General features: G+C 33.4%; 1 protein-coding gene across 4 annotated transcripts in view; it reads right to left on the bottom strand.

The window, feature by feature from the left end:
- Positions 1-14213, bottom strand: part of CADM2 (cell adhesion molecule 2) — a 1060955-nt gene that overhangs the window by 89902 nt on the left and 956840 nt on the right. For all 4 annotated transcript variants that reach the window (XM_077878754.1, XM_077878755.1, XM_077878756.1 and 1 more), the window contains one exon: positions 2215-2393. In XM_077878754.1, the coding sequence (XP_077734880.1) occupies positions 2215-2393 (179 nt within the window). The remainder of the gene's footprint in view (positions 1-2214; positions 2394-14213) is intronic.

Here is a 14213-nt window from a genome sequence, read left to right on the forward strand (position 1 = left end):
CTGCCAAATACCTAAAGGTGGCTTGGCTATTTAGAAAATCATGCTGTTGGCTAGCTTGCAAACACTGGGAAAACATATGCATTTGCTCCACTTGAATTATTAAAAAAAAAAAAAAGGAATGGCATACTTTTCATCTAAGTATATTATTTTTCTATCACTTCCCTTCTAATTCTTTATATTCTTTATGTCATATTGCTGTCGACACAATGTGACATGCTATACAACATGCCCTCAGGTTCCCAAGAACTGTTAGTGAGAACCACTTAGAAAGCTCAAAGTGAATCAGACTTCACTTCAATGGCTGCACAATCTACACATATAGGTCAGCATGAACTCAGAGCTACTCTTGGGTCTCGCTCCAAGGATCTAACTTATCTCCTTGACACACCTAGTGCTGTTATACTCTTTCCAGCGGTAAGCCTGTCAGGGTGTGTCTACAGGGCTTTAACACATTTAGTTCCAATTTATGAGTTTAATTGGATTAGGCTGATGTTTCCCAAAAGTTGTAATCCGCACAATTCATAGGATGCTAGAAATTAATCTTCAGCTATATCGTTCAAGGACTTTATATGTGGACAGTCTGTTTAATGCAAGCCTTCATTTGCCTTCAATAGCAAAGTGATATTAAGAATTGACAGACTGCATACATTAAAGTAATTTGAGAATAGGTAAATTGTATATTGATTTAATATATTCTTTTTCTCCAATTTTAGCCTGCATCATAAAATAAATACCTGGGGAAAAAAAAACACAAACTGAATTAATTGTTTTTCCCTAAAATAAAATTTCTTCACAAAGAATTAGACTTTACTCTCTCCCCCCAAATTCTTTTTTGGAAAGGCACAGAACTAATTCATGCTTCTTATAATATTTTTAAATTATATTTATGGGAAAGATATCAAACAAATATAGTCTCTCCATGGTTTGTAAGAGACACTGGATTTATTACAGCATCATGTTTTATATAGCATTCTTTTGGAATTCTGTAATATTGCATAAAACACAATAACTGTCTTAGAAAACATTTTCATGGTGAAATATGCAGAAGATTTTACATTTTTTTAAAAGATTTTATTTATTTATTCATGACAGACACAGAGAGGGAGAGAGAGAGGCAGAGACACAGGCAGAGGGAGAAGCAGGGTCCCCGCAGGAAGCCCAACATGGGACTTGATCCGGAGTCTCCAGGATCACACCCTGGACTGAAGGCGGCGCTAAACCACTGAGCCACCCGGGCTGCCCGATTTTACATTCTTTAATGCTTCTTTCTCTTGGAAATTCACAATATACCCTGGCATATTTAATAAACCCTGAGAAGTCTTACAATAAAGAAACCTGACTAATTTTTATTGCATTATTTATCAATCTCAGAAAAATTCATCTCTATCTAACAACATGTTAAAGCTATTTCACGAACAACAATTGTGGCTTTCGAGGTTTGGAAAAACAGAGATTGTCTCAGTCTTGGGTACGGAAATTTCTTTCTGGCATTTTGTTATATTTAGTCAAATTGTTTTTTTTTTTTTTTTTAATTTTTATTTATTTATGATAGTCACAGAGAGAGAGAGAGGCGCAGAGACACAGGCAGAGGAAGAAGCAGGCTCCATGCTCCATGCACCAGGAGCCTGATGTGGGATTCGATCCCGGGTCTCCAGGATCGCGCCCTGGGCCAAAGGCAGGTGCCAAACCACTGCGCCACCCAGGGATCCCCATTTAGTCAAATTGTGATATTAGTGCAGGGAAAAAAAAGTGTCTGTGACTATTTAAAATAATTGCTCATAAGAAATTAATGTAGTTATTAATAGTATACACATCTGTCCTTGCTACATCTCAGCAACATGCCATAGAGAGTACATAGTATATTTTTTATGATATTACAATCAAAATTAACTTAAAGTAAAATAGCTTTCATGATTGTGATTTATAAGAAAAGCATTTATTTGCAAAATTTAAAGGAAAACATTATTTACTAGTCACTAACAAAACATTTATTTGCAATAAAACCTTTTACAAAAATAATTTTTATTTTTAGTGTGCTGTGATTTAATTTTATTAGTTTGACTTGGAAGACATTAATTGTGAATCTTTTATGAAAAGTCCTTCTGAAAGAAAAAGAAAACCTGTTTAAAATTTTGTTATTCTAAAGACTGTGATCTTAAAGTTTTTCAGGTCATTCATTTTTTTCACATATAATAAAGTCAAAAAAGTACTCACCATGTACAATGAGAACATACTCTGCGCTGCTTTGGCCAATGGTGTTTGTGGCTTCACATCGATATGTACCATTATCCGTTTTGTTCAGGAAAAGAATGTTTAGCTCCCTACCACTCACAACCATTCGGTCAGGATCTGGCAATTCTCCACCATCCTTTGTCCACAAAACAGGTTCTGGCCTATTGGATTTAAATATGCATACAGAAAGGAAACATGAGAAAGTTTTCATATTATGTGAAGTAAATAAATCAAGCAATTTATAAATATTTTACAATCATTTTGTGCATATCCATATGCTAACTTCTATAAGGTACCAAACAACCACCATGTTCTCACTTGGAAGATTTGGAGATATAGCAAAAACAATTTAATTCTATTCTTTTTTTTTTTTTAATTTAATTCTATTCTGCTTAACCAAGCAATCGTGTATTAAGGAACTAATTTGTTGAGTAATTATAGCAGTCCTGTGGCCCTGATCCTGATGCTAACTGCTCATACCTGCTCATACCTGCTATTTCTGGAGGACTGCTTTATTGGGCTCCTAGAGTAACCTTTTCCAGAAGTACTTGGAATTATACCTTTGCACTTGAGGCTACTGTTGTGACACAGTTTTGCCTGAAACCTGAAGCTTTTTCCCCATTACCTTTCCTGCTTTTCTCACCCCCCTACATATTTTTCCTTTAAGTTCTTTCTTTTAGTCTCCGGTTTTGAGATACAATTGACAGCTATACACTATAATGTATAAATGAATGATATGATGAATGTGTATATTGAAAAATAATTACAATAGCTTTATTTTTTTTTTTTTATTTTTTATTTTATTTATTTATGATAGTCACACAGAGAGAGAGAGAGAGAGAGAGAGAGAGAGAGAGAGAGAGGCAGAGACACAGGCAGAGGGAGAAGCAGGCTCCATGCACCGGGAGCCTGACGTGGGATTCGATCCCGGGTCTCCAGGATCGCGCCCTGGGCCAAAGGCAGGCGCCAAACCGCTGCGCCACCCAGGGATCCCTACAATAGCTTTAGTTAACATCCATCACCTCATATAGTTATATTTTTCTTGTGATAAGAACTTTTAAGATCTATTCTCAGCAACATTCAAATAAACAATACAATATTGTTAATTATAGTCAGCATGAAAAACAAAAACAAAAACAAAATTATAGTCAGCATGATGTACATTATATTCCCAGGACTTATTTGTCTTATAACTGGAGATTTGTACCTTTTGACTACACCCGTTTCTCCCACTACCCTATCCCCCGTCTCTGGACACATTTATTTGACATTACATTGGAAGTATTAGTCAGAGCAATTAAATAAAATAAAAATAAAAGGCATCCAAATAGGAAAGGAAGAAGTAAAACTGCCTGTATTTGTAGATGACATGAAATTAAGAAAACCCTAAAGACTTTACCAAAAAAACTGTTCAAACTAATGAATTTAGTAAAGTTTTAGGATACAAAATCAATATATAAAATCAATTATTTTTCTATACATTAACAATGAACTATCAGAAAACAATTAAGAAGACAGTCCCACTTACAATTACTTCACAAAAGTAGGTGAAAAATCTGTATAATAAAAACTATAAGACATTGATGAGAACAATTAAAGAGAACACATACATGCTCATTGTTTGGAACCTTAATATTAAATATCCATACTACCAAAGTGATCTGGAATATTTTATGCTAAGAAAAATGTCAGTCAGAGGAAGATGAATACCATGATTTCATTTATATGTGGAATCTAGGAAACAAAACAAAAGAACAAATGGACAAAAAGGAGGGAGGGAAGCAAATCAAGAAACAGATTCAATTGTAGAGAATAAATTGATGGTTATTAAAGGAAGGTGGGTGGAGGGACAGGTGAAATAGAAAATGAGGAATAAGGATTGTACTTGCTGTGATGGGCACTGTGTATTATATGGAAGCGTTGAATCACTATACTGTACACCTGAAACTAATATAACATTGTACGTTAAGTAACTGGAATTTAAATAAAAACTTAGAAACAAAACAAAATAAAAATAAATAAAAAGATTCTGCACAGAATGGAAATTATTAACAAAAAGAAAAAGCAATTTAAAGAATAGGGAAAAATATTTTCAAATCTTGTATCTGCTAAACAGGTATATATCCAAAATACATAAGGAACTTGTACAGCTCAGAAGCAAAACAATGACCCAATTAAAAAATGTCAGTGGAATTGAATACATTTTCCCAAAGGAGACATACAAATAGCTAACAATTACATGAAAAAATGTTCAACATCACTCATCATTAGATAAATGCAAATCAAAACTGTAATGTAATATCACATCATACCTGTTAGAATGCCTATCATCAAAAAGTCTAGAAGTAACAAGTGTTAGAGAAGATGTGGAGAAAAGGGAGCATTTGCACAGCATTGGTGGAAATATAAATTGGTATAGCCAATATGGAAAATAGTATAGAGGTTTCTTAGAATATTAAAACTAGAACTACCAGTTGATCCAGCAATTCCACTTTTGGGTGAATATTCAAAGGAAATAAAATCACTATTTCAAAAAGATATCTGTATCCCATGTTCACTGCAGCATTGTTTATAATAGCCAAGACATGGAAAGAACCTAAGTATCCATCAATGGATGAACAGAAAAAGAAAATATATTCCAAATATAATGGAATATTATCCAACCATTGAAAAAAGGAAACCCTACTATCTGAAACAGCATGGGTAGACCTTGAGGGCATTAAGCTAAGTGAAATAGTGATACAGAAAAAGACAAAAACTGTATGATCATACTTACATGTGGAATCTAAAAAAATGTTTTATGAGCTTAGGAAAACTGATAGTTCTCTTTTGATTAAATTCTTGCAAAGAATTCCCATTTCAAAACCTGCTTATAGGAAAGAAAGAATAAATGAACCAGGGATTTCTGTCTTCAAATATTTTACATACTTTTGTAATTATTAGTTATAGGAATAGTTAATAATACCTACTCCATGGGCTGATAATGGTAGCTATCCTAGACATGTCACTAATAATTTCTACACTTCTCACAAGAATACTACGTTGTTTTTTTTTAAGAGTACTTCTGATACAATTTTTTTTAAATTTAACGAATGTGAGAATGTTGGCAGAGATATTTCCAAACCCTAGTCTGACTCTGCAGTTAAGGCTTTGTCTATTACCTCTTGCTTTCTAACATGATTAATAATTTCCTACCTCTTATATGTCTAACATTCTATTTAAACATGACTTTATTATATTAGAAATTATTTTTGAAATGGCTTTGATCATTTAAATTTGGTGGAAATATTTTACTCCCGTTTTGTACTATAAAGACAATGAGGACATGTACCTTGATAAATGATGCCTATGACTATGGCAGCTTTTCTAAGACAGAAAAAATATATTTTTTAAAAATTTTTGGAGAATTGATAAAAGTTGTGAGCCAAGGAATAAGAAGTTTAAGAAATAGTATCAAAACAAGCAGATCAGCAATGTGATGAAAGAATCCTTTAGGGGATCCCTGGGTGGCGCAGCGGTTTGGCGTCTGCCTTTTGCCAGGGCGCGATCCTGGAGACCCGGGATCGAATCCCACATCAGGCTCCTGGTGCATGGAGCCTGCTTCTCCCTCTGCCTATGTCTCTGCCTCTCTCTCTCTCTCTGTGACTACCATAAATAAATAAATAAAAATTAAAAAAAATAATAAAAAAAAAGAGTCCTTTAGTTTGGGGCACCCAGATGGCTCAGCAGTTGAGCATCTGCCTTTGGCTCAGGACGTGATCCTGGAGTCCCGAGATCGACCCCCCACATCAGGCTCCCTGCATGGAGCCTGCTTATCCCTCTGCCTACATCTCTGCCTCTCTCACTGTGTCTCTCAAGAATAAATAAATAAAATCTTAAAAAAAAAAAAAGAATTCTTTAGTTTAAGTAGTAAAACATACTTGGGGAGAACAGAGAAGATAATCAGGACTGTACCCGTGAAACTTCTGAAAGGACATTTTATAGGAAAAAAAAAAAGAGACAAAGAAGCTAGTTATCCAAAAGAATTGGAAAATATATTAATTTATATCATCTGATTATATAGATAACTTATTTTCATAGTATATTAAATAAAATCTAAACCATTAGTATTTCTCAACTTGCTTCATGTAGCCCACCCCCATCAGCTGGATGGTCTTGGAATTTACTAATTCTTATGTTAAAACTGATAGCCTGGATAACTGTGTACCTTGCACACTCTTAATATCCTTTGAAGAGGCAAAACTGTGACTCACTGCATATAAATGAAATACTATTAGAAGGTGTGTCCTTTCTACAAAGCCACATAAGGCCAACATTAAAATAACAGTTGTATTGAGGATAACTTGCATTTTAAAAGATTCATCCTTAAAATACTATTTAACAGAAGTCTTTTATTAAAAGGCAATATTTTCTTAATGTATAAATCAGAATTTTGAAACATACACAGATATGCATATGTATATACTTATGCATTTCCATACAATCAAAATTATACCCCACCAAGCCCAAACTGTCATAATTTTTTTCTGCTTGTGTTCATAAGATTTCAGTCTCCTCTTAAAGTATAGGACTCTGTAATCGTGTAAGTTAATTTAGATAGATATTTTTAAAGTGTGTATATAGAAATGAAGTTAAAGAACTATTTAAATTATAGTCTGTATATAAAAAATGTTTTCTAAAAAATAATTCTCTTTTTTTGGGAATAATGAAAAAACACCTGCAGGAATGGTTGTGTGTGTCCCAACCAACACTGAACACTGCAGGATTCTTGATCCTACTGTGTATGGTAAATCTTCAAGGTGGAAAAAAAAAGTTAGCACCATAAGACACAATTTTAATGAAATGGAGGTTAGAGTTTATACATCGATTAAAAATACCCTACACATATTCCAATTAGTATTTAAAATGTTCAAGCTTCTTAATATCACCATAAAAATATTAAGTGGTTTAGCAATTCTTGATACAATTTGTGTTTCATCTTAATAAAAGGGCCCATAGGCTTTCACTAATTGGAACCCAGAAATGATTGAGTTTCTTGCTGCAAATGAATAACAATCTTCCCTGCTGGTCAGGTAACCAAAGGAGATCATTTAAAAACTGGTTCCAGTCTATAGTTTCTATGTGATAAGGCTAAAAACAGGAGTTACATCAGGAGTAACAGGACACTGACATGGCATCAGGCATGAGATAACACTACATAACTCCATAGAGAGGGCTTAATGTGGTCAGTCCAGTTTCCCCTGTAAAAGCCCGGATAATTAGAATTTGGAAATTGTCTTGTATGAAATGATATTTAGATCCTTTAAAAAAAAAAAGATTATTTATTTATTTATTTATTCATGAGAGACACACAGAAAGAGGCCAAGACACAGGCAGAGGGAGAAGCAGGCTCCATGCAGGGAGCCTGATGCGGGACTCGATACCAGGACCCCGATACCACGTCCTGAGCCAAAGGCAGATGCTCAACCACTGAGCCAGCCAGGTGCCCCAATATTTATGTTTCTGTCTATCAAAACTATAGGGATAAAAACATCTTTTTTTTTTTTTTTTCCTATGCACCTAATGGCGTTTTGCAGCTGTTCTTCATAGGGTGACAGAAAACAACAAAAAATAAAAGTGAAAAAAGAAACCAGACATGGTTGCACATTTATTCTCTGGTATTCTAAGGTCTTGGTAGAGTTTATTTACCTTAATAGATTTTCAGAAAAATCACTATTAATTTAGTATTTTGTTTTCTATGTCTCTAAGATTCTCTGATATCTTCAATAATTAATTATTTGTAAATTAGTCTTAGAAATGAATTGCCACAACTCCCTCAGACTAACAGCCTATTTTAGATCTAGAACTTAATAGAAACCTCATTTCCAGTAAAACTCTTTATTTGGGGTGCTTATTCTGTAAAGTCAAACTATAGGAAGAGTCCCTCTAATTCTTCCAGCTGTATATGTATGTGTATGGGATCATTATTTCTTAGGTATTGATGGCAGTGGAATCTCACTTTGCCTTCTTAACTCTCATCCTCTTTCCCAGCTCATGCTTGAGAAGAATAATAAAGAATAAGAAGATCAGGTATAGAAAAGTAAGTGTCATGATGCGCATCTCCTAGAAAAGAACTCTCCTGGTGTCTTGCAGAAGTAGACAGGGAGCAAAGGTCTTCCAAACTTTGGAACAGGTGCACTCTCCAGTATCTTCTTTTTCCCAAATGGCTATATCCCCTGGGAGTGCCTTTTCCCTCATAAGCACAACACATGTTGGGCTCTAACAATAAAACTAGTCTTAGGGAAATGAAACTTATTTTTCCTAAATGAAGGAAAATAAAAGTTGCTGTAAGAAAATTCAAGTAAACACCTCGTTCTGGCTAGAAGAAAAAAAGAAAGAAACTTGCAAATGCATGTATCTTACATTTCTTTCATGTGAGACAAAGCAGGAACTTATATTTAATAACTTGGTGTCTGATATACTTAAGATTGTATGGCACATGAAGATGACTACTGCCTTTATTTCAGTTTAGAAATTCCCAGGTGGTAGGCAATGTGATCGAAGATGGAATACCAGGGGGATTTTTTTTAGCCAGTTGCTCCTCTATTTCCCATGACAGTTTCAATCTACCATGTGAGAAAGTGGGAGAAGTTACCTAAACATCTCAATCCCTTTTTCTGCTTTCAGCAAAATTATACTGAAGAGTCTATGTATAAAACTTTGCATTCATGCTATCAAATTGTTAGCAAGATGGTGAAAGAGAAATTAAGTTCAAACTGCAAAATGAGCTTGACATTCAGTTCAAGTAGAAAAACTTGAATTTATTGAGTTCTAGGAATAAGGTCTCTGAGAGAATCTAGCCTTGGCCATTCTTTGTTGGGTGGATTGAAATTGCATCCATAAGCCACAGCCCAAACATTGCCAATCAAGTGAGGTAGAAGAAGAAAAGAGAAGAGGGAAAAAAAAATTAGAAGCTGATATTGTTCGTTCCTTTTCTTAAAATCTAAAATATAAGTACAAAGCAAGTTCAAGGAGTAGCCTTTCTTAAAGCTAGGCAATCAATTTAAAATATAATTTTGTAACGAGTCTCTGTTGGAAGCCAAGGATGTGGCTGCTATTACTTGTGGAGCTACTTACTACATTGACCACTTCAAATGTAAAGATACACGAAAGGTTATTTTGTTATTGAAGATCAAATAAGAGGTTTCTGAAAATAGCTGTATAAATAACATTCTGCATATATTTTAAATCATATTCTTAACTATTATAAAATGTTGACTAGGACCTTGGAGGGTTCATCAAGCTGTGATTTTTTTTCCTCAAATTTGATTGTTGTGCAACTTAATTACGATGAAATTAGCTTTTCTTTTGTGTTATGGATTTCATACTTTTAATGGAAGCAATTCTTAAAACATCAAGTAACTTTTACTATTATTCAAGTTCACTTTGAATATTTAAAGTGAACTTTACAGTTGAAGTTCATTTTAAAACATAATCAGTGAAAAACATTTATGTGTCTGTCTTTATAGATACAATTTTGCTCAAAGGAAAACAAAACTTCAGAAACATTTATAGTAGTCTTCAATGAGTCTCAATGAGTTTAATTACCAGAAAATGTTTACTTTTACACTTGTAAAAAAATGTAAATCTTATGAAAGAGATCAATGAAGATTTTTGTGGTTATTTTGTTAAAGCATACCTATGTACTTTTGACTAGGTACTTCATAAGTTTATACAGTTATTATTTAACGAATATCAATAAACAAATATGTGCAAGTGTTTGAACCTGAAATTATGAAAGATATGAAGAAAATAAGCATCTTCTCTCTGTGCTGTCATATTTTAGTAGTTTATATAAGATGTATATCATCAACCATTACACTTGCAGGGCACTGTAAGTGGCACAAATGAGTTACAAAACATCATAAAGGTTCACCATACCTATACTAGGGACATTGGAACAGGCTTTATGGAAGATAAAATTCTTCATTGGTATCTTTAATTGTGGCAGGGTTTTGAGTGGTAGAAATGGATGATGCCCACTAAGAAGTCAAAACCTCAAGTAGGATGCTTGCCTTCCAGAGGCTATATTGTCAAAAAGACAAATTTAAATATATCAAGTGCCAAGAGAACAGGATTAATAATAGGTAATGGTATAATTAGCTAAGATAACAAATCATGAAAGGGCATAGTTAAAGGCACTTGATAGGATAACTGAGTTGGGAGTAATAAAATCAAAAGCCAAGATACAAGTTTTAACAGGACCAAATATGCTCATAAAGAAGTAGATCCAAGACAAAGATTTTTATAAGACAAAAAGCTGAAGATGAAAAGTATTATTTTAGTGTCAGACCAAAAGATTGATGATGTCATTTATAGGAGAGAGAATGAAAAGTGGTAGGGAACATTCTGGTCACAAAGAGAACTGTGAACAAAAAAATGGAAAGGTTTGGGGTACAGACATAGGGAAAACAAAACAAAACAAAACAAAACAAAAAAACAAAAATCAACTCAAGCCTGGCCTTGGGTACCAAGCTAAAATATCCAGACAAATATACTTTGCTAAGTCTTTTAAGTAGTGAATATTCCTGGTCAGAGTTTCCTTTAAGTATAGCAATGTGAAATATCTGAAAAAGGAAGTTCAATAAGGAGACCATATACAGAATTTGTAACAGAGAAAACCAGGTCCTACATAAAGTTGGAGTAAAAAAGGAAAGTAAAGAACAATAGAAGATAATGGAATAGCTCATGGAAAAGTAAATACAACTCTTGGAGCCAGAAAATGCATGGTGATAATGAAGAGAGAGGAGCTATTCTCGTTATATTGTTCAATCCGTACACCAGGAACAAGATCAGTCTTAAATAAGAAAAAAAATAATGCAAAATCAACATACCACCAACCAATCAACTAAGTAAACAAATAAATGTGCAAACAAAATACAAATCATGAAAAAGATTGAGATGTAGTAGATAGGGAAAGTTGATTATTTTACTTATTTTATGATGATGATTTTATTTATTTATGATTATTTTATTTATTTGAGATAAATAGAGTGAATGAGGGGGAGAGGGACAGGGAATTTGAAGCAGATGCCATGCTGAGTACAGAGCCTGATGTGGTGCTCAATGCCACAACTGCAAAGTCATGACCTAAGCCAAAACCTAGAGTCGTACACTTAACCAGCTGAGCCATCCAAGCACCCCTCTTTAATCAGTCTTAAATACAATCAAGATTTCTTTTTTTCTTTTTCCCATCCATTGTGCTTATCTGGTTAATTCTCAGCCCTGATGAATGCAACTTTTCTGTCTTCTCTTTGTCTTTATCAGAACATCAAAACAAGATAAAGAAGAAATGAGGAGAGGGCATACAGTCTGTTTGTTTATTGTTCTTGAAGTCATCATGCAAGAATAAGTATGAAGAGCAATGAGGAAAGCAATTTTTTTTTTGAGAAAAACAATTTCAAAGCCAAAGTAAATATTATTACCATGTCTTTGAGTATTTCACGTATTTAAAAAAGTTTGTAAGTTTGTTTATTTTTCTGATCCATGGAAATATGCCTCATCTATCATTACAAACATTATTTAGAGCATATGATTAGATTTACACATTTCTGGCTCTTAAAACTAACATAATATTTAAAATATGTACCTTTGTAAAATTGATATTTTGATACATCTAGTATCATCATTTATTAAGTTGGCCTCGTCCTAACATTTTAGATATTTAGGGCTGAAAGAGCCTGTTTTTGTGTTTTGTATGAGAAAGAAAGAGTAAAATGACTCCTTAGCCTTTTTTGCTCACTGGTCTCCATGTCCTTTTGTGTTTAGTGGTTTCTGGCCGTGCACTTCAATTACGTGATTTAGCATAATGATTTTTAGGGGCTAGACTTTGCTCAACACAGATATGATATTTCTGATATCTGCACAACTCGTTTCATGTAAAGCCATGCACTGGGTTGTTATTGTTATTCTTCTATGTGAAGTCTGAGAATCCTAGGGATTCCTATTTAAAGGCTCAGCGGTGAAAGCCCCTAACTCAAATATCACTATAAGCATATCTGTCTGATAGGGTCAAAAGTATTTAATGTAGCAATAAATGAATTCACTCTGAAGTGGAAAATTAAAGCCTACTTATTCCGTTACACTGCAAGTTGACACTCTAATTCTGAATCTATCCACTCACTCATGTAAACTCCTGAAATCAACCATTATGCTAGTGCAGTATCAAGTAGACATCTCATTACATTAAAGATGAGATTTAGATGGGACAATAACATCAGTATTAAGTTCATCATTAGATTTAGAACCTCAATAGCAAATAAGAAAAGGACTTCTATCCTGATTAATCTGAGCATATGCTATGTGATTCTATTTTTTAAGACACTTCTTGCCTTCAAGTTTAGAAGCTTGTAGTTGAAACAGAAAATAACCTATATGCAAGAGGTAAGTGCTCTTTAGAAGACTTGAAAATAATGGTCTTTCTGAGAGTGCCTGTGAAATCCAGGACCATTTTTTACAGAAAAGATAGCATTCTTTGATGATTATTTTAACACTTTTGAGAAACAATGCAGTCATATTGCACACTGTATAATTCCAGCCAATTTATGGCACAACAAATAAAAGATTATCTCTAGAAAAGGTAAGATTGCTATGATCCTGAAGGAGTGACAGATTTTAGCACTGAAGGAAAAATATTCAAGATTGTAACAGATGCTTAGGATAATCAATCTCTCAAGGGCTTTTGGGAAAGCAAAACAATTACCCATGACTTATCTGTACTTAACTTTTCTTTTCTTTGGTAAATACAAAAATATTACTTCCTGGTTAAAAGATCAAGAAATCTTGAGTAAACATCCATTCCTCGTCTAAACAGTAATAAGTTCCTCTGTGGATATACATTAAGCTTAGAATTTCTATGATATATTTAAAAATGGTCATGCTCAAGAAAATATTTTCTTCATTTTATTTGTTTTTTTTTTCTTCATTTTATTTGAAACTTAGTCACTTCTGAAAATTTCCTTCGACTAAACTAGACTTTGGAACATTTTAACTTTTCTTTAAATCAAAAAATTATGACTAAATTTTTCAGAATCTGACACTTTTTCAATTTGGTACATTATAAATGTATTTAGAAGCATTTTATTCAATCAGATGCCTAAATACCATTCAGTTCAAGGGCACATTATAAGGATGGGGTCCTGTTTTCCATATAAGAGTTACTTTATAATCCATTACTTATGCTACTATAAAATAAAGCTAATTAGCCTTATAAGGTCTAATATTTATGTCAAACACTGTGTTACTACTGCAGAACTGCTTCTGCTCCATAACTTGTTTCTTTTCTGGTATTAAAATCAATGGTCTTAGAAAAGTAAAAGTAAAGTGCACATCATTTATCTGGTAGCTGGGGAATTAAATGTTCCATATAAGTCAATGCTGAAGGTAATTGATATTTAAGACATTTTAGTCATTTGATTGAAATCTTTTTCAAACGATCAAATTTACCTGCATTATTTAACATAACATTCTTAGCAGCATTCGCCTATATTTTGGAGCTAAGATTTCTTGTCTGAACACATATTTTTGTAGGCTGATGGTTTTAGAAGGACTGAAGTGATTAAGACTTCAGCTTCATCACAGTCGCTGTTAATCCAATGATTTTCAAAAATTTTGAGGTGTGATCTATAGAGAAACACATTTAATAACCTCACACAATGCACAAATGCATATAGGAAACAAAATTGGCACTGTGACATTTTCTTTACTTTTTCTTCTACACATTTGTATATTTTCCTTTTCAATTCTATCATTTTCTTTTAATTTTTGGCTTTTAAAAATAATTTGTTAATTGATAGTATGACTCATTAATAAGCCACAGCCAGCAACTTGAAAAACACTGAACCAAAGTGAGAATTCCTTTAACCAATAGGTCTTTTTGTCCTTGCACTGCAAGCTATTATATTTTTTAATCTTGCTTTTATATGGTCACCTTGAATAGGGAA

The sequence above is a fragment of the Canis aureus genome, chromosome 30 (assembly GCF_053574225.1).
Source record: "Canis aureus isolate CA01 chromosome 30, VMU_Caureus_v.1.0, whole genome shotgun sequence".
Classification (NCBI taxonomy): Eukaryota; Metazoa; Chordata; class Mammalia; order Carnivora; family Canidae; genus Canis; species Canis aureus.